Source organism: Nicotiana tomentosiformis, chromosome 7 (assembly GCF_000390325.3).
Source record: "Nicotiana tomentosiformis chromosome 7, ASM39032v3, whole genome shotgun sequence".
NCBI lineage: Eukaryota > Viridiplantae > Streptophyta > Magnoliopsida > Solanales > Solanaceae > Nicotiana > Nicotiana tomentosiformis.
Genome location: NC_090818.1, coordinates 31,030,531 through 31,050,677, shown reverse-complemented (window position 1 = coordinate 31,050,677; position 20,147 = coordinate 31,030,531). Strand labels below are relative to the sequence as shown.

The window sequence follows — 20,147 nt, the reverse complement described above, 5'->3', positions numbered from 1 at the left end:
CACATTCACGCAGAGTCTGGGAAAGGATCGCAACCAAAAAGTGTGATATAGACAACATACCCTAATGCAACTTCAAGGGTTTCTTCATGTGTTCCAAATTTCCAAAACTAGGGAAATGAAATTTAATCAAGAAACAAAATAATCTGCCCCGCAACCCCAATGGAAGCAAAGGAGGGAGATGGTATTGTATAGTGCACAACAAAGGCGTATCCAGCTTGAGGGGTATGGGCTAACGTGAACCCATACTCTTTTTCCTAAACCATGTATAATAATGTTATATTTCTTCAAAATTACTTAAATATATGTGTGTGCACCCATGCTCAAAGACTCTTATGGTGTAATTATTATTGGGTGCACCTTTACAAGTGATACTGACGGTTCAAATCCCACTCCGAACGGTCTTGTTTTCAGCATGGAGTATAAATATATGTAAAAATTACTAAAATTTCAAAAACAATATAAATTTGAACCTATAATTTCAAAACTACAATGGATTCATGGTAAGAGACAAAAGTTAAACCTGTCAAATATAAATTCTAGATGCACTTCTTTACAACAGTGCACCCATCATGTTGAAATCCTGGATCCGCCTCTGTGCACAGAATAAGTTTTTGACTCCAAAATTACTTAACATCTACTTTAGGTCGACCCAGTGCAATTAACTTGCGAGCATGCAATAATCCAGGGAATATTAGATAAAGAATTTTTCTAGCCTAAAGGTGTTTACATGATTTTACAGAACTCGATAACGAGGGCCATGCAACATATTTTGTGTATATCAGGGTGAAGACATGGGTATGTTTAGAGCTAAGGAGGACTTTCTACACATTTTGCAATGTGGATTTAAATGACACAATAAATGCACATGCAACATACACAACTAACTACATACTCCTTCACCTGCTTATATTAACTTCTGTATCTCATAACTCTTTATATACTGCTCCTCACTTGTATCACTTCCCATCACTGAATTCTCTATCTATCCTTTCATTCGTTCTCTTTTCTCTCTGTCAGACAGTCTCCCTTGGAAGCAAAATGATGGAGAAACAGAGAAGTAAGCAGAGTTCTCTAATTCTGTGGGCCGCATTTGCAGCGTTACTGTCGCAGAATTTAGTCATTCCTGTCATGTCTACTGCTTCTTTTGAAGAACAGAAGAACTTCTATATTCCTGATCCAACCATCGGAAGTCCCCCAGGAGGTCTCCTTACCACTCTATATATTTTGCTATTTGCTCTAATATCTTTTTCTTTATCAGTTAATTTTATAGATTACCAAAACCTATCTTTTTCTTTATCTGTTAATTTTATAGATTACCAAAACCTAAGATGCTCTTTAACTAGTTCCTAAGCATAATGTGTGCGAATATACAGAAAGCACTATAAACTATAAAATGGTAAAGTATCTAAGAAACAAGAAGGGCGTTCCTGGTTTTTTCGTTTTTAATTGTTTGAGGCTGCATTCACTCTCATATTATTTGTTCGGTTGGTTTCATAATGGGGTTGTTCAGTACAAGCTACGAGCACTCGCAACTCAAAACCACAACACAACCACCCTTTATTTACTAGTGTTGGAGTTTTCGCCCTTAGGAGCAAGAATTTAGTCCCAGCTTATTTGGAGTGTCTAAAGTTATACTGTCTTCATTCTGACAATCCATTTTGTGGATAACAGGTTCAAGCACACCTCCATCAAGTGGCCATGGAACTCCGCCCTCTCACACAACACCATCTCATGGAAGCGGTAGCCATGGAACACCACCTGCAAACTGTGGTAACCCTCCAAAAGTAGGGCATCATCATAACCCTACCCCAGCTCCTCCTTCCGGAGGTCATGCAGGTGGCTACTACCCCACCCCTCCAAGTACTCCTAGACCTAGTACCCCCTCCACACCCACTATTGTAAGCCCACCAACTACTCCTATTGTTGACCCAGGCACTCCAAGCACTCCTGCTATCCCAACACCATCACCTCCTTTTACATGCGAGTAAGTTTAACTTATTGCATCATCAGCTTTAATTTACATTCATAACTTTAATATGCAGCATCTTATAACACTTAATCATATGATTTGCAGTTACTGGAGGACTCACCCGGGACTAATATGGGGCTTGTTTGGTTGGTGGGGAACTGTTGGAGGTGCATTTGGTGTGGCTACTGCTCCAGGGCTCGGCTCAAACATGAACTTGCTGCAAGCACTTTCAAACACACATACTGATGGATTTGGGCAACTCTACAGGGAAGGCACAGCTTCTTTGCTGAACTCCATGGTTAGCAAGAGGTTCAGTTACACCACCACACAAGTCAAGAACAATTTTGCAGCTGCACTCAGTTCAGACAAGGCTGCAGCAGCTCAGGCTCAGCTCTTCAAGTTAGCCAATGAGGGTCGGCTCAAGCCCAGAGCTTGAAAATTCATTTCCACAATCACCATCAATATCTTCTTGTGTCCAGTTTCATTATGATTTCCTGTGTGTTTACTTTAGGATTGAGCAGTGATGTTTTTCTGGTCTTTATCAAAATTAGTGATTTTCTGTTTGCTTTTGAATCTTACAAAATCAAGAGGATACCAACCTTTATTGTTTAATCAGTTATCAGTAAAACATTTGTTGTTGTATTACATGTGTGAGTGCCGGTTCCCAATAGACTTGTGCCAGCATGAAGATTCTACTTCTGTTTATAAAACAAACTAACCTCAGTAACCAAGAGCAAAAAGAGTTACCTGCACCCATTGTCCTACCTCCTTTATTAGTTGAAAAAACACAGATGTGTGATGTGTCGAGGCTAATTGAGCTTCTCTAAGACACTTTACCAGCCTCAATTTCTCATCAAGGGTGTCAATGACCATCTGCAATTGCGATTATTATTCAGTGCTGAGCAATGGATCTGATAAAAGAAGGTATTCTATCAAGTATGGAAACCATTCAACTCAGAAAATGTGACATGAAAGCACATGCATGAAAGAGTTTATGCCGACATCAATGCTGCACCATACACTTAGCCGCCTTCCCTTATCATGGATAACATCAGAGAGCTTACATTATTAACAACCCTGGGGCTGGGAGAATAGTAATATAATGATCAATGGTTCATGAGACATAATGAAGTGTGGTACTAAAAGCCATATACAAGGAAAGAAATAACAAGAGCACCTGCTTATCAAATATACACATTACATATATGATATATCTATATATATATATCATATCATATTATACTAAAAGTGGGAAGGTACTAAATGTAAAGTTGAAAGACAAAAATACTCATATAAAATTGAATAACCTTTTTACCCTTTAAACTAAATCTAATTTCTACAATGATTCATATTCGGGTGAATACATAATTTCAGTTAAAAAGAATACAAAACAGTAAATTACTTCTTTGAACACAATTAAATAGATACATGTTATGAGGTACGTTGCAAATACTTAGAATTCCAAACAGTTGATGCTTACAATTCCGAAACAGGTACATTGCTACTAATACATAACAATTCACTAATGCTTAGAATCCCAAAGAAAAGTTCAGGTACGTTGTGGAAACCGAAGCGATCCACCTTCCTCTCTTAATTTTGAAAAACCTACCATAAGAATATAAGGAAGAATGGTGCCTCTAAAAGGACACTGCCTCTATGCGGAAACAACAAGAAAAAGGAGGAGAAATCTTTGCCGATTGATAATATGGAAGATATTATTTAGTAGCTGACGACACAAATCAAGATTATTTCCTTTCTGGTGTGGAAGATCAGACTAAGCTGCAACCACAGAGCATACTCAGACAGAACCTTGACTCAGTTACCAAGATAGATCTTTTCTGATGTGGAAGATCAGACTATGCTGCAACCACAGAGCATACTTAGACAGTACCTTGGCTCTGATACCAATTGTTGCGGAAGCCAAATGTATATAGTGTGAATGAGTCACAACTACTATACCAAAAATTATGACAACCACTAAATAATAAACAAGACAATAAGACAACAATAAAAGAACACCAGAATTTACGAGGTTCGGCCAATTTTGCCTACTTCCTCGGACACAATCAATATTTTATTCCACTCCAAAATTACAAGTGAAATAATACTAAAGAGAGAAGATACAAATGCCTTAAGAAGATAAAAGGCAAATGAGAGGTGTGTCTAAATCCTAAACATTAGGCCTCCTTTTATAGGGTGAAATTCTCATTCAAAATTGTCATCCACCGATGTGGTACTTTTGCCAATTTCAACAAATCTCCACCTTGGCAAAATTCCACATCTTCAATTTTCTCTCAATAACAAATTTTGGTTGTGTCTTCATCTTCAATCTTTAGTGTTCAACAATGTTGATCAAATCCAAACAATGTTGAAACTTGACCGCAGTCACCACTTTTGTCAGCATATCAGCAGGGTTCTCCGTAGTATGAATTTTCTTCACCGTGACTCCACCTTCTTCTATGATTTCTCGTACGAAATGATACCGAACATCAATGTGCTTCGTCCTTGCATGATAAACTTGGTTCTTCGCTAATTGAATAGCACTTTGACTATCACAAAAAATTGTAATATTTTTTTGTTCAATACCAAGCTCCTTTAGCAACCCCTGAAGCCAAATTGCCTCCTTCACAGCCTCCGTAATAGCCATGTACTCTGCCTCTGTTGTAGACAAAGCAACTGTTGACTGCAAAGTAGACTTCCAACTAACTGGTGCCTTTGCAAAAGTAAACACATAACCAGTAGTTGACCTTCGTTTGTCCAGATCACCCGCAAAATCTGAGTCACAATATCCAACTACAGACCGATTGCCTTCCTGCTCAAAAACTAACCCAACATCTACAGTACTATGAATATACCGTAGAATCCATTTCACAGCTTGCCAATGCTCCTTTCCTGGATTATGCATATATCTGCTAATAACTCCAACGGCTTGTGAAATGTCAGGTCTCGTACAAACCATTGCATACATCAAGCTACCAACAACATTTGCGTATGGTACCCTTGACATATACTCCTGTTCAGTTTCATCCTTTGGCGACATAGTAGTACTTAGCTTAAAATGGGGAGCAAGTGGCGTACTAATTGGCTTAGTCTTCTTATCTATGCCAAAACGCTTTAGTACTCTCTTCAAATATTCTTTCTGAGATAAACAGAGTTTCTTTGTACGTCTATCTCTTATTATCTCCATGCCAAGAATTTTCTTTGCCTCACCCAGATCCTTCATCTCGAACTCCTCCTTCAGTTGAATCTTCAACTTATCAATTTCTTCCGAATTCTTGGAAGTTATCAACATATCATCAACATATAGGAGAAGATATACAAAGGAACCATCATTAAGTTTGCGCAAATACACACAATGATCGTATTTGCTTCTCTTGTACCCTTGCCGCAACATAAACTTGTCAAATCGCTTGTACCATTGTCTAGAAGATTGTTTCAATCCGTACAACGATTTTTCAAGTTTGCATACTATATTTTCTTTTCCAGCAACTTTGAATCCTTCTGGCTGAGTCATGTAGATTTCCTCCTCCAAGTTTTCATGTAAAAACGCAGTTTTTACATCCATCTAAACTAGTTCCAAATCCAACTGTGCTACCAAAGCCAACATAATTCTAATGGAGGAATGTTTTACAACTGGAGAAAATACTTCATTGTAATCAATTCCCTCCTTTTGAGCATATCCTTTGGCCACCAATCTTGCTTTGTAGCGAACATCTTCTTGGTTAGGAAATCCTTCTTTCTTTGCAAATACCCATTTGCACCCAATTGCTTTCTTTCCCTTCGGGAGATTGGCCAATTTCCATGTATGATTCTGATGAAGGGACTGCATTTCTTCATTCATGGCAATCCTCCACTTATCTTCTTCTGAACTTTGGATTGCGTCTTTATAAGTGGTAGGAACACCATCAGCTACAATTGAGGTTGCACAAGCAACCGTCTCTATAAGACGAACAGGTTTCGTTATTGTCCTTTTTGGCCTGCTGGTTGCTATTGATTCAAGTTGTTGTCGAGGTTCCTGAGTTGGAATCTCCCTTTCTACTGGCTCTTCTTCCAGAGGGTAATCTTCATGAGTTTCCTCCTCTGCTTCTTGTGTAGGAAAAATAAATTTTCCCTCAAACTCCACCTGCTTTGATGCACCACCAGTTTGTTTGACATCTTTCAACTGTCATCTTATTTGTTATGGTAGATTCATCAAAGGTAACATCTCTGCTGAATATAATATTCCTTGTCTCTGGACACCATAAGCGGTATCCTTTGACTCCAGAAGTAATCCCCATAAATATAGCCTTCTTTGCTCTCGGATCCAATTTTGACTCTTTCACATGATAGTATGCAATTGAGCCAAACACGTGCAAAGAATCATAATCTACAGCAGGTTTTCCATACCATTTTTCAAATGGTGTCTTGCCATCAATAGCAGCAGATGGTAGACGATTAATGAGGTGGCATGCATATGTAATTGCCTCAGCCCAAAATTCTTTGCCCAAGCCAGCATTGGACAACATACACCGTACCTTCTCCAGTAAAGTCCGGTTCATACGTTCTGCCACTCCATTCTGTTGTGGTGTATTTCTGACAGTGAAGTGTCGGACGATGCCATCATTTTCACAGACCTTATTGAAATGATCATTTTTGTATTCACCTCCATTGTCTGTGCGAATACACTTGATCCTCCTGCCTGTTTGATTCTCCACCATCGTTTTCCATTTGAGAAAAATTCCCAACACTTCATCTTTCCTCTTCATTGTATACACCCACACTCTTCGGGAAAAATCATCAACAAAGGTTACAAAATAGTGCTTCCCACCCAATGAAGGTGTTTTGGAAGCACCCCAAACATCAGAGTGTACATAATCCAAAATGCCTTTAGTATTATGGATCGCTATACCAAATTTAACCCTTGTCTGTTTCCCTTTGACACAATGCTCGCAAAACTCCAAGTTGCAAGTCTTTACGCCTTTTAACAATCCTTGATTAGATAAAGCTTTCAAGGATTTTCCTCCAGCATGTCCCAAGCGCATGTGCCATAGCCTGGTTGCTTCTGCCTCTTTGTCATCACTGGATGTCACTGTTGCTGTCCCAATAACTGTGCTACCACGATAGCAGTACATGTTATTGTTCTTCCGATTGGCCTTCATTACCACTAGTGCACCGGAGCATATTCTCATCACTCCATTTTCTGCAATGATTTTGAACCCTTTTGATTCTAGGGCTCCCACAGAGATGAGATTCTTCTTCAAACCCGGTACATATCGAACATCTGTTAATGTTCTGATCATTCCATCATGGCTCCTTAATCTTATTGAACCAATGCCATATGAGGTAAGAGGGCTGTTATCCGCTGTGTGGATGACTCCATATTCTCCTTCTTGAAAATTCACGAACCAGTCCTTGTTGGGACACATATGGTAGCTACAAGCCGAGTCCATCAACCATATGTCTGATGATGTTGATAACTCTGTTGTAACTAATGAGAAGTCTGAATCATCACAATCAGCTACATTTGAATCCATAATGGCCTTTCCATTGTTATGTCTGGCCTTATTCTTCAACTTCGGACAGTCTTTCTTCCAGTGCCCCTTTTCTCGACAAAAGGCACATTCATCTTTGCTGGGTCTAGATCTCGACTTGGATCTTCCCTTCTTAGTCCTCGTTTGATTTTGAGGACGACCCCTCACAATTAGTGCTTCTTCTTCTCCGCCCTTCTGTTTTTCTCCCTTTCTTTGTTCATAGCTGTACAAAGCTGAACAAACTTCTCTGAGAGAAATTTCGTCATTTCCATGGAGTAGAGTAGTTTCAAGGTGCTCGTACTCATTAGGAAGTGACCCCAATAACATCAAGGCCAAGTCACCATCATCAAAAGTTGCATCCATATTTTGCAAATCTGTGACCAACTTATTGAAACTGGTGATATGTTCATTCATTGTGGTACCAGGAACATAGGTAAAGCGAAACAGTCTCTTCTTCATGTACAATTTATTTTGACTGTTTTTCTTCAAAAATTTATCCTCCAGTGCTTTCCATAATTTACTTGCAGAAGTTTCCTTTGTGTATGGATATTTCTGCTCTCTAGCAAGGTAGGATCGAATGGTACCGCAAGCAATACGATTGATAATTTTCCAATCTTCTTCTCCAATAACATCTGGCTTCTTTTCTTCAATGGCAAGATCTAGCCCTTGTTGAAAAAGAACATCTAGAACCTCGCCTTGCCACATCCCAAAATGTCCTGACCCGTCAAAAATTTCTACCGCAAATTTCGCATTTGACACAATTCTTGTCATAAGCGAAGATGCCAACGATGACGTATTATTGACACTTGATGTAGATTCTTCTTGTTTACTGTCTCCCATTTTGACACAAATATTATTTAGTAGCTGACGACACAAATCAAGATTATTTCCTTTCTGGTGTGGAAGATCAGACTAAGCTGCAACCACAGAGCATACTCAGATAGAACCTTGACTCAGTTACCAAGATAGATCTTTTCTGATGTGGAAGATCAGACTATGCTGCAACCACAGAGCATACTTAGACAGTACCTTGGCTCTGATACCAATTGTTGCGGAAGCCAAATGTATATAGTGTGAATGAGTCACAACTACTATACCAAAAATTATGACAACCACTAAATAATAAACAAGACAATAAGACAACAATAAAAGAACACCAGAATTTACGAGGTTCGGCCAATTTTGCCTACTTCCTCGGACACAATCAATATTTTATTCCACTCCAAAATTACAAGTGAAATAATACTAAAGAGAGAAGATACAAATGCCTTAAGAAGATAAAAGGCAAATGAGAGGTGTGTCTAAATCCTAAACATTAGGCCTCCTTTTATAGGGTGAAATTCTCATTCAAAATTGTCATCCACCGATGTGGTACTTTTGCCAATTTCAACAGTTTTTACCTGCAAATTCTACAAGTATGTCTTCAAGAATCAGCTAAAGAAATTTTCTTAGTATATTATTTACCTGAGTTTTATCCAATTGTTTGCTTAATCAATTCTCTCTCCTTTAATTTTCTCCTTTTCTTTTTGGAGCTATTCATGCTTTTGGTTTAAAAATATGGTTTATGCTTGCGACAAGCGTCACAAGCAGGGGCGGATCTATAAAGAGCAAGGAAAGCATGATTATAAATACAGCTGAAAAAACATTGGTGTTATCAATCTTGATTCATGCAATGTAGAAAATCACATAGCTCAAACTGGGACTCGTCAGCTCATACATCTAGTTTGTTCTATTTCATTACTTTTTTTATGGAAGTATAATGTTTTTTAAATTGCATCACCATGCAAAAGTTTTGTGAGAAGGCACGGGAGAAAATATGTTATTGATATTAGATGAACAATACAATACAAGAGGTCCTTATTTATAGCTATACTATACAAGGACATACTACTCTTCTACCAATGTGGGACAATACTACACTATATACATGCTGTAAGCTAACACTCCTCCTCAAGCAGGTGCATACAAATCATATGTACCGAGCTTGTTACATATATAACCAATACGAGGACCAGTGAGAGACTTGGTGAAAATATCTGCAAGTTGATTATTCGACCTCACAAACTTTGTAGCAATCTCTCCTGAAAGTATCTTTTCTCTGACGAAGTGACAATCAATCTCAATGTGTTTAGTTCTCTCATGGAACACCGGATTTAATGCAATATGAAGGGTAGCTTGATTATCGCACACAAGTTCCATCCGACTGATTTCACCAAATTTTAACTCCTTGAGCAATTGTTTGGTCCAGACTAACTCACATGTTGCCATAGCCATTGCTCGATATTCTGCTTCTGCACTAGACCGAGCAACTACATTCTGTTTCTTGCTCTTCCAGGACACCAAATTTCCTCCTACTAAAATACAATATCCAGACGTAGAACGTCTATCAGAAGGTGATCCTGCCCAATCAGCATCCGAGTATCCAATGATCTACTCATGACCTCGATCCTCAAAGAGTAACCCTTTGCCTGGAGCCGATTTTATATATCGAATAATGCGGAAAACTGCATCCCAATGACTATCACATGGAGAATTCATAAACTAACTTACAACACTCACAGGATAAGAAATGTCGGGTCTAGTCACTATGAGATAATTTAATTTTCCAACCAGCCGCTTATAGCTTGCAGGATCACTAAGCGGCTCCCCCTGTCCTGGCATAAGTAGAATTCGGATCCATCGGAGTGTCAACAGGTCTGCAACCTATCATCCCCGTCTCCTCAAGAATGTCTAAAGCATATTTTCTTTGAGAAATAACAATACCTGAGCTAGATTGGGCAACCTCAATACCTAGAAAGTACTTCAATCTGCCTAGATCCTTAGTTTGGAAGTGTTGGAAGAGATGTTGTTTCAGATTGGTAATATCATCCTGATCATTGCCAGTAATAACAATATTATCAACATAGACTACCAGATAAATACAGAGACTTGAAGCAGAGTGCCGATAAAACACAGAGTGATCAGCTGCACTACGAATCATGCCAAACTCCTGGATAACCGTGCTGAACTTACCAAACCAGGCTCGAGGAGACTGCTTTAGACCATAAAGTGACCGACGCAAGCGACATACAAGGCCACGAGACTCCCCCTGAGCAACAAAACCAGGTGGTTGCTCCATATAAACCTCATCCTCAAGATCACCGTGAAGAAAGACATTTTTAATGTCCAACTGATAGAGGGGCCAATGACGAACCGCATCCATGGATAGAAAAAGGCGGACTGAAGCCACTTTATCCACGGGAGAGAAGGTATTACTGTAATCGAGCCCAAATATCTGAGTATATCCTTTGGCAACAAGACGGGACTTAAGTCGATCAATTTGTCCATCGGGACCAACTTTGACTGCATAAACCCAACGACAACCAATAGTAGATTTACCTGAGGGAAGAGGAACAAGCTCCCAAGTACCACTTATATGTAAAGCAGACATCTCGTCACTCATAGCCTGTCGCCATCCTGGATGAGACAACGCTTCACCTGTAGACTTAGGGATGGAAACCAAGGACAAAGAAGATATAAAAGCATAATGGGGAGATGACAGACGATGATAGCTCAAACCAACATAATGAGGATTAGGGTTAAGTGTGGTCCGTATACCTTTCCGAAGTGCAATCAGTGTACTAGGAGTAGGGTCCGCAGCAGGAGCAGGGTCAGGTGCAGGACAAGAACCAGTTGGGCCTGATGGAAGACGCAAACGACGATGATAAGTCAAGAGTGGTGTTCCTGTGGCTGGGGAACTAAGGGGAACAACACTAGACTCCTCAACGGTTGGTATGGATGAAACCACTGTGGTCGAAGGTGGAGGAGGAGCTATAGTAAACTCCTCAAAGGTCGATATAGGTAAGACCTCAGATATATCATGGTGGTCAGCAGAGGTAAAGAAAGGTTTAGACTCAAAAAATGTGACGTCAGCTGACATAAGGTACCTACGAAGATCTGGAGAATAACAACGATATCCCTTCTGAACACGAGAATAACCAAGGAAGACACACTTGAGAGCACGAGGAGCTAACTTATCTTTCCCAGGGGCTAAGTTATGAACAAAACACGTGCTCCCAAAAATACGAGGTGGAAGAGAGTATAAGGGTGACTGGGGAAACAATACTGAATGCGGAATCTGATTCTTGATGGGAGATGAAGGCATCCGATTAATCAAATAACAAGCTGTGAGAATTGCATCGCCCCAAAAATACAACGGAACATGAGATTCAATTAGAAGTGTGCGAGTAATCTCAATAAGGTGCCTATTCTTTCTCTCAGCAACCCCATTTTGCTGAGGGGTATAAGGACAAGATGTCTGATGAATAATTCCCTAAGAAGTCATAAACTGCTGAAATTGAGAAGATAAATATTCTAAGGCATTATCACTGCGAAAAATGCTAATAGAAACACCAAATTGGTTTTTGATTTCAGCACAGAAACTCTAGAATATAGAAAATAACTCAGAACGATCTTTCATTAAGAAAAGCCAAGTACATCTTGAATAATCATCAATGAAACTGACAAAATAACGAAATCCCAAGGATGAACTGACTCTACTAGGACCCCATATATCAGAATGAACTAAGGAGAAGACAAACTCTGCATGACTCTCAACACTACGCGAAAAGGAGGCTCGGGTATGTTTCCCAAGTTGACACGACTCACAATCTAATGTAGGCAAACTAGATAAACTAGGCACCATCTTCTGAAGTTTGGATAAACTCGGATGTCCTAAACGTCTGTGGATGAGATCTGGAGGATCTGTAACTAGACATGTTCTGGAAGGACTGAGTGAGTTAAAGTAGTAAAGGCCTTCTGATTCACATCCTGTACCAATTGTCTGTCCCGTACTGCGGTCCTGCATAATAAAAGAATCATCAATAAAATATATACCACAATGGAGGGCACGAGTCAAACGACTAACAGATGCAAGACTAAAAGGACAGCCACAGACATAAAGAACGGAATCTAGGGTGATAAAAGACAAGGGATTAGCTTGTCCAACTCCTTTTGCCTTAGTTTGACATCCATTGGCTAAAGTAACAGTGAAAAGAGACTGTGAATATACAATATTTGACAAAAGTGATATATTACCAGAGATGTGATCAGAAGCACCGGAGTCCATGACCCATGGGCCAAGAGTGCTAGACTGGGAAACACAAGCAAAAGAATTACCAGAAACAGAAGTATCAGTCTGAGCAACTGAGGCTACTTGTGGAGATGTCTGCTTACTTGCTCGATACTGAAGGAGCTCATTATATTCTTCTTTAGATAAAGAAAGTCCTTGGTTACCTGGAGTCTCGGTCTGAGCAATGTAAGCATTTTTGGGTGGACGACCATGTAAGGAATAGCACATTTCACGAGTGTGTCCAAGTTTGTGACAATAAGAACACTTGGGTCTAGATCTTCCAAAACGACCTCCTCCTCGTCTATGCTCCATAGTTTGAGATGCCCGAACATCCATTGTCTGGGATGCAAGAACAGAGGAATCAAGTATCTGTGATGAGATCACTGGTGGACTTGGTGCTGCAGCAAGGCGGAGTAATCGAGAGAATAATTCATTAACTGTCGGGACAGATGGACTAGCCAAAATTTGGTCACGTACTGAATCAAGATCATTAGGAAGTCCAGCGAGGGTAAGAACGAGAAACATCTTCTGTCACTGCTCTTGTTATTTTTTCACACTAGCAGAAACTGGCATCAACTTCTCAAATTCCTCCATGACTGCCTGTACTTGACCCAAGTAAGTAGACATATCCAATTCCTGCTTCTTTAAGTTTGTCATCCGTGATATCACATCATAGAAGCGAGATATGTCATTAGTGTATAAGGTGCGTGCCTTTGCCCAAACCAAATAACATGTCTGGAATGGACGAAACAAGGGCATCAACTTGGAATCAATAGATCGCCACAAGATGCTACATAACTGAGCATCGATTTTTGCCCAAAGTGCTATTGCCTTTTCATCTCCATCGCTAGACTGTTTGATTAGATGATCTTGAACACCTTGACCTCTACATCATAACTCGACAGATGAAGCCCAAGCTAAGTAGTTTGAACCTCCCATTAAAGGTTCCGAGGTAATAATAGCACTAGAGCTTCCAGAACTCATGTTTCTAGACCCAAAAGCATCAAATCTCAAAGACATTGTTGCAAATTATTACCAAATAAGAGAAAGAATCAACTGTAATCCACTGAAACAGTGTACGGAAACACAGAAATAGAATACTAAAAAACTGTAGCTGCCGAAATCTACTGTAGCTGTCGGAATAGTACTGTAGCTGTCGGAATAGTACTGTAGCTGCCGGAAAAAAATCAAAGTTGTCGGAATGAAATGAAAACAGTAGGGGTAGGATCGGAATTACCAGGCGACCCAACTGTTCTGAAGGAAGATTTTCAAAAAATGGCCGGAAGTGGTCGTACGCGCCGGCGCGTGAGCTTCTGGTGGCGCGTGAGGAGGCTGCTGCCGGAGTTTTTCACTGGGGTTGGGTCGCCGGACAGTGACGACTCTTGTGGTAGTGTTGGATTTTGCACAACACTGACAGAAATAAAGCAGATAGAAAACAGCCTTAAAAAATACTGATTTCTCTTTCCCGGAATCGCTGGAATTTATGTACAGCGATAAGTTTCTCACAATTGCTCTGATACCATGTGAGAAGGCACGGGAGAAAATATGTTATTGATATTAGATGAACAATACAATACAAGAGGTTCTTATTTATAGCTATACTATACAAGGACATACTACTCTTCTACCAATGTGGGACAATACTATACTATATTCATGCTGTAAACTAACAAGCTTAAACTGTTAGAGAGAGCACATAGTTATGTCTTCAATGCGACCTCACATAGAGACTAATTCTTTTTTCATAGGACAAGCACGTGAAGATTACTTCTGATAAAAAGTGACAGTGAGACTCAAACTCAGGACGGCTACCTACTCCAATAACAAGTTGAATTTTATGATCACCTCATCTAAAATTTAAGCTGTTAGAGAGAGCATATGTTTATTTAAATTAGTTATGTCTTCGACACTTTTGCTTCTTCAAGAGGAATGGACCTCCAAGAGATTCTTTCCTAATAAGACATGCTCAGGTTAGATATGACCAAAAATACAAAAGTCATAACAAAACTATAATGTAATATAATATTCCAGTCATAGATGGGCATCACATTTTCATGCTGCCAACTGTATTTGATAGCTAACATTATTTCCTAATGAACCTCCTGATAAAACCATATACCAACTAAATATGCAAAAAAAAAAATCCCCTACCAGCATCAGCCTTTTCAAGTGAAACAATTAATGCATCAGCTTACTATCTTAGAGATAATTGTTAGGGACTCAAAATTGCCTCCATTTGATACAATGAGCTGCATCTTTCAAAATCAGATCCTTCAAAATGCAGGTTAATGGCTGAACTACTGAACAGGTAAAAGGTTTGAGCTTGCCCCAGCAATACAAATAATACAACATGAAAAAACAAATATCTTACTACAGCAGAGGTAAAAGGTTTGAGCTTACACCCAGCAATAGAAATATTATAACATGACGAAAAAGCATATCCCACTCAGAATTTCGTGTATATTAACAAGATTGGTAATTAAAGACTTATAACTGGTTTCTCTTATCACAATCTTTTTGATAAAACATGCTACAAAAGTTTTCTCTAGGATGTCACATTCCACAGTATGTTTGCTGATGATAACCCAGAAAATTTCCCCTTCACATAAGCTATTAAAACTCGCCGAGAAACCAATGAGTTATAAAATAAAAGCTCTTTGAGATGGGGGTATAACAGGCATGCCCCAGGATGCCTGAGTGCCTATAAAGCTACATTTCACATTTCAGAGAATCAAACAATTTGAATTACCCAAGTTCATGACATGTCAATGGCTTGCATCTAGTCAAAGAAGAGTTTTTACCCGAAAAGTTCCCTCTACCTGACTTGCATAATAAATTACTACATCTACAAGCATGTAGTATCTCCCAAAACAACAAAGAATGGAAAAGCTAAAGCAACAATCCGTTGATAATGTATCTTCATATATTTCGAATCACAACTTCAAATTAGGATGTTAATTTTGTATCCATGGATTAAAACAGAATAATAAAATAAAAATGTAAAGGTTTTAACGGACACGAAATCCAGTCATCTATATAGAGATTTTAAAAAAAAAATAACAGCTCAATGAATGATTTTGATTAGCGCAGCAGGACATTAAGCAGTAAGGGATCGCAAGGTGTCAGACCTTGGTTCACAACATAATATGCTTTAAAAAGAGCAGGTGTATTTATTTACCGCCATAATGAATGCTAACCAACCAAACAGCCTATCTCCACAGCATTAGACACATCATAGTACAATAATACTTACTAAATATACTCTTGGGTATGCACCTGAATTACTTCTCCCTGCTTCAGACAGCTCAAATTGAAGGATTCATCAGTATGCAAAAAATAAGAATACAAATAAATCGAATTCAACCTTATGTTCGCCTACCGACTTGGTTGGAATAAAAACTTTTTAACCATCAAGAGTTTATTAAAGTTTTACCACAGATATCTTTAGCTCGCCACAAGTTCTTTTCGACAATGCAATCAAGTTTATACTCTTTTACAATAACTTATGAATTTTCTACAAATATCTCTAGATGGAAATACATAATAATTGTTCATCTGAATGAAGATTTTCACTGTAAAAGTTTTGTGATCCCACAAGAATTTAGGTACAATTGGCAGCTGCATGCTTTATATAAAAGAAGCACGAATTAAGAGAACTTGTAGTTCCTGAATTAAAAGGAGTAGGATGCTCGAGTTGATTTGAAATATGCCACACATGACAGAGAAAGAGAGGGAGGATCCAAATTAGAGTAAAGGCTAGTAACTAGAGAAGCTGTTGTCAGAGTTACTTCTCGCAGATGGACCTAAATCAATATATAAACATTACATCAGTAATAATAGGAGGTTTCCTTGAGGCAACTGGCAAGTCTGATGAGAAACTCTTCATAGATATATTCAGTAGAAAGAGACAATTAAAGGGAAGCAAATCCTGTATCCTACTCATGCTGAAGGATCCTCAAAGCCCAATCCAGGACTCATAAAGCTTACTGCAAGTTCAGTGAATCCAATAAAAGTTTAAGCTAATACAACAAATTTCTCCACAATGAGTGTATCCAATATCAGTTGATGCTAATATAACAAAGTTATCCAGAATCCTGTCTTCCAACCTTAGAACATGATATGTTGGAAGTCAAAACTATCATATTTGTACATCCAACAAAATCTAATTCAAAAAGAGATCTGAATTTAGTCTTTGGTTTCCTGCCATAATGCACTAGAACAAGAATTGAACCATAAATTGATGATGAATTAACGGGGTCAATTGTAACCTAGGAAGGTAAAATAATGCAAACGCCCAAGAGTCATTAGGTTTGGAAGACACATCTAAATTATAGCTTGGATTATATATAAACACCCAACCACCCCCAATATATTATTTTACTAAAGATGAACTTCACTTAACTACCTTCCAACAAATGAAGTCCATTCTCAGATAGAATGCTCACTCAATTTCTTCTGGAGAAAAAAACAAGGGCAACCCGGTGCACAAAGCATCCGGCGTTCACGCAGGGTCAGGGGAAGGCCCGCACCCGAAAGGGGTGTGATGTAGCAGCCTATCCTGATGCAAGCATCACTGGCTGATTCCATGGCTCAAACCCATGACCTATAGGTCACACAGAGACAACTTAACCATTCTTCCAGAGACTACATTATTATAATTGATGCAGGAAAAGAATTTTGGATATACATGGAAAAAAATAGTAGTAATAAATGATCACCCATGCTGAAGCATAATTAACTAAGGAATGAAATTCCAATCCATGTAAAGAGGAAAGATAGAGCAAAAGAGATAAATACTTTGATTTCATTTTCCCTAGCTCTTCAAGAACAGAAAGGCTTGTGTTTCTTTTAATGGTGAGATCAGAACTTACAGCAACTTACACTTTAAGTTTCATTCCTAAGGACAAGAAAGTAGACCTAGTTCCTAAGTGTCTTGCACTATACACTCTTTTCTGCCCATAAGAAAAGGAAAATCAGATAAATAACAGTAGACAGCCCTTTTCACATGTATGAAGTTTGAATGCTAATACAATATTTTCCATCACAACATGGCCACAGTTATTCCAACTTGAACTTCGACCTCGTAAAAAAACATGAGCAACACAACGGTACTGAGGTCTGTTGTCAGCCAATCCAAAGCCGTGGCACTGATAGTCTCCCCCTGCTGACTAGAGGAAAATTACACAGCATAAGAATTCTGATCAGCTCATATGAGTTTCAAACCAGTTAAAGATTTGTTCTGACTGCAAGCTGGTCATTTCATGATAAGCAAACGCAAGATTCATTTCCTCTTGAATGTGATTCGCTATGGACTTGTCTGGGAGAATAATTTCTCTCTCCTTGAGAGCTGCTTTCCATTGTATAGCACGCCCATCATTTCTCATGAAACCTTTCGTATCAATGAAACCCTTTTGCTGGAACAGACTATACAACTTCTCTGAGGTAGCTAGATCAAGACCCGGAATCCTGTCAGCTAAGAGATTAGATGACAATGCAAACTCCATGCATTTGACCTCTGCAACATCAATGCCTTTTCCCTTCAGGAGTGTCAAGTATCTCTGTATTCTCCGCCTTCTCCTTTCATCTTTGGGCATGTGCACGAAAAGGGTAGGGGAGTAATTCTTTGGAATGTCCATTTGACCAAACAATCCCTCGGCAATCATTATTGCGATGCTACTAAATCTTAAATCAGTTGCAAGGGATGAAACGAAATATCCACCAGATGAAGCACCCAACGCGACAAGAGGCAGGTTTAGAAGCTTTTGTTTCATAATCCACCATTCAATAATATCTTTAACAATCAACCTTTCCTCTTCAAACGACCAGCACCTCCCAGCACTAGTTACCGCAAGAACTGCAAATCTCCTAGCTAAGGCATTAAGGACGATTAGCCTTTCTTCAGGTAGACCCGCACAATTTGGGCACTTAGGTGATCTATCCCAAAAGTTAGCTGCTTTACCATTACAACCATGTGCCAGAAAGAGAATTGCCTTGGGTGAGTTTGGGATTTGCCATATTAGATCTGTTCCATTTCTGAACTCCACAGTTGGGTCTAACTTAACCGAAGAGCTAAAGCTATTCCAATTTTGTATCAATAAACCAGATGATGAATCAGATCTTTCTCCAGTTTCTCTATATAAAATCAAAACTAGGACACAAATTAAAATGAGAAATGTAGTAATAACCGGCCTTCGCAAATGCTGGGCATTATTTTGTTGTTTCAGCATCCTATTTCCCCGTTTGAGCATGCCTGGAAAAATAATCAATACAATAGAATCATACATTTTAGCAGCACATCTCTAGACAACTTAAAAATAGGTCAAATGCACGTTCTCGTACAAAAGAGAGCGATAAACCTAATGAAAACCCTATAAATACATTCTTTTGGGGGAATAAAATAAGTAAACCAAAATTCAATTTCAAATATATTGAATCATTTGTTAAATGTCATTTATTGAAATACAGAGCAACAAAAATCACATTATATTAAATAGCATGAAACCTCTTAATTGAAGAATTAGTCAGTTAGCAAAGAAGGAAAACAAACTCTCTTTTCTGTAAGGTAGAATGAATTAGTAAGCTACTTTTGCATAAAATCAAACAAGTCAGGGGCATCACATTGTCAATTTGATAAAGCATGTGATCAACTATTTAAACAAAAGCCCGACACTAAGACTGCGAACACCAAAATACAACCCAAATCGTTTGAATTAATACTAATGAAAGCGGGTATTGTAAATTACCTTAAAGCGTTTCATTAATGATGTCTCAAATTATTCTGTGAGGTTTTAGTGCTACCGACCAAAAACTATTCATATCAGTGAAGAATGAAGAAAGCTACTTACACGCGCCACGACGCGAGTACCCGAGCTTGTCGCCAACTCCAATTTTGGTCTTGGGCTCCCTTACAAATATTTTGAGCCCAACAGGTACAAAAGAAAATGGGATCTTTACACAAATAGCCAGTCATATTAATTGATTATACACAATTATACATATGTAATACATAAATTATGCATTTATTATACATTGACCGGTTATTTTTAGTTTAAGCGGTAGAGCGGGCGTCTATTTGGGTTAATTCTTCAAAGAAAATTGGAACTCTTTGCAGTATGAACCTAGGCCCAAGTTTTAGTTGTTAGTCCGAGTTTGGGGAAAGTGCACAAACAATCATTTTTAAGGCTATTATTTAGAGACTAATCAATACTTATTTTATCCTATAAATTTAAATTAACAATCTTAATTTCAAAAGAATTTAGAATATTTGTATCTCGAAAAATTGAAATGAAAAACTGAAATTCATGACACATTGGCTAATGTTTAAATAGCAGCCCCTTAGATAGGTTATCTGGTGTCATTTCTACCCTGAGCTTTTGTTGTTAGCCCGAGTTTAATTACCCTCACTGTAGTAATAAGATCATAAAAAATTCGTGGTGTATTTTTTCTAGTCGGTATACATTGATTATACACACATATTATATATCCATCCTTGCTTGTAAATCACACAGTTTTTCATGCATACTTCCGTGATATAGCCATTCCCCATTCATGTGGGGGA

The 20,147-nt window shown here is 38.6% G+C and overlaps 2 protein-coding genes and 1 long non-coding RNA gene across 3 annotated transcripts; 1 reads left to right on the top strand and 2 right to left on the bottom strand.

Annotated features, from left to right (window-relative positions):
* The first annotated feature begins 810 nt into the window (after nucleotides 1-810).
* LOC104093194 (protodermal factor 1-like) lies at nucleotides 811-2,614 on the top strand. Its single transcript, XM_009598913.4, has 3 exons — nucleotides 811-1,201; nucleotides 1,672-1,984; nucleotides 2,075-2,614. The coding sequence occupies exons 1-3, from the start codon at nucleotides 1,039-1,041 to the stop codon at nucleotides 2,403-2,405; spliced, it is 807 nt and encodes a 268-aa protein (XP_009597208.1). The 5' UTR covers nucleotides 811-1,038; the 3' UTR covers nucleotides 2,406-2,614.
* Nucleotides 1,055-1,428, bottom strand: LOC138896456 (uncharacterized). Its single transcript, XR_011409612.1, has 2 exons — nucleotides 1,324-1,428; nucleotides 1,055-1,281 (listed from the first exon to the last, which is right to left on the bottom strand). It is a non-coding gene; the product is annotated as an uncharacterized lncRNA (long non-coding RNA).
* A 14,751-nt stretch (nucleotides 2,615-17,365) lies between the features above and the next one.
* Nucleotides 17,366-19,501, bottom strand: LOC104114168 (uncharacterized). Its single transcript, XM_018776965.3, has 2 exons — nucleotides 19,435-19,501; nucleotides 17,366-18,839 (listed from the first exon to the last, which is right to left on the bottom strand). Exon 2 carries the CDS (start codon nucleotides 18,835-18,837, stop codon nucleotides 17,791-17,793), a length of 1,047 nt encoding a protein of 348 aa, XP_018632481.2. The 5' UTR covers nucleotides 18,838-18,839; nucleotides 19,435-19,501; the 3' UTR covers nucleotides 17,366-17,790.
* Between the last annotated feature and the right edge of the window lie 646 nt (nucleotides 19,502-20,147).

What these genes read in the sequence shown, in the direction of transcription:
- LOC104093194 (XM_009598913.4), top strand. Translation starts at nt 1,039, where the DNA reads ATGATGGAGAAACAGAGAAGTAAGCAGAGTTCTCTAATTCTGTGGGCC. An exon ending in CATCGGAAGTCCCCCAGGAG is followed by an intron (nt 1,202 to 1,671) that starts GTCTCCTTACCA and finishes TGTGGATAACAG; the next exon opens with GTTCAAGCACACCTCCATCA. An exon ending in TCACCTCCTTTTACATGCGA is followed by an intron (nt 1,985 to 2,074) that starts GTAAGTTTAACT and finishes TATGATTTGCAG; the next exon opens with TTACTGGAGGACTCACCCGG.
- LOC104114168 (XM_018776965.3), bottom strand. Translation starts at nt 18,837, where the DNA reads ATGCTCAAACGGGGAAATAGGATGCTGAAACAACAAAATAATGCCCAG.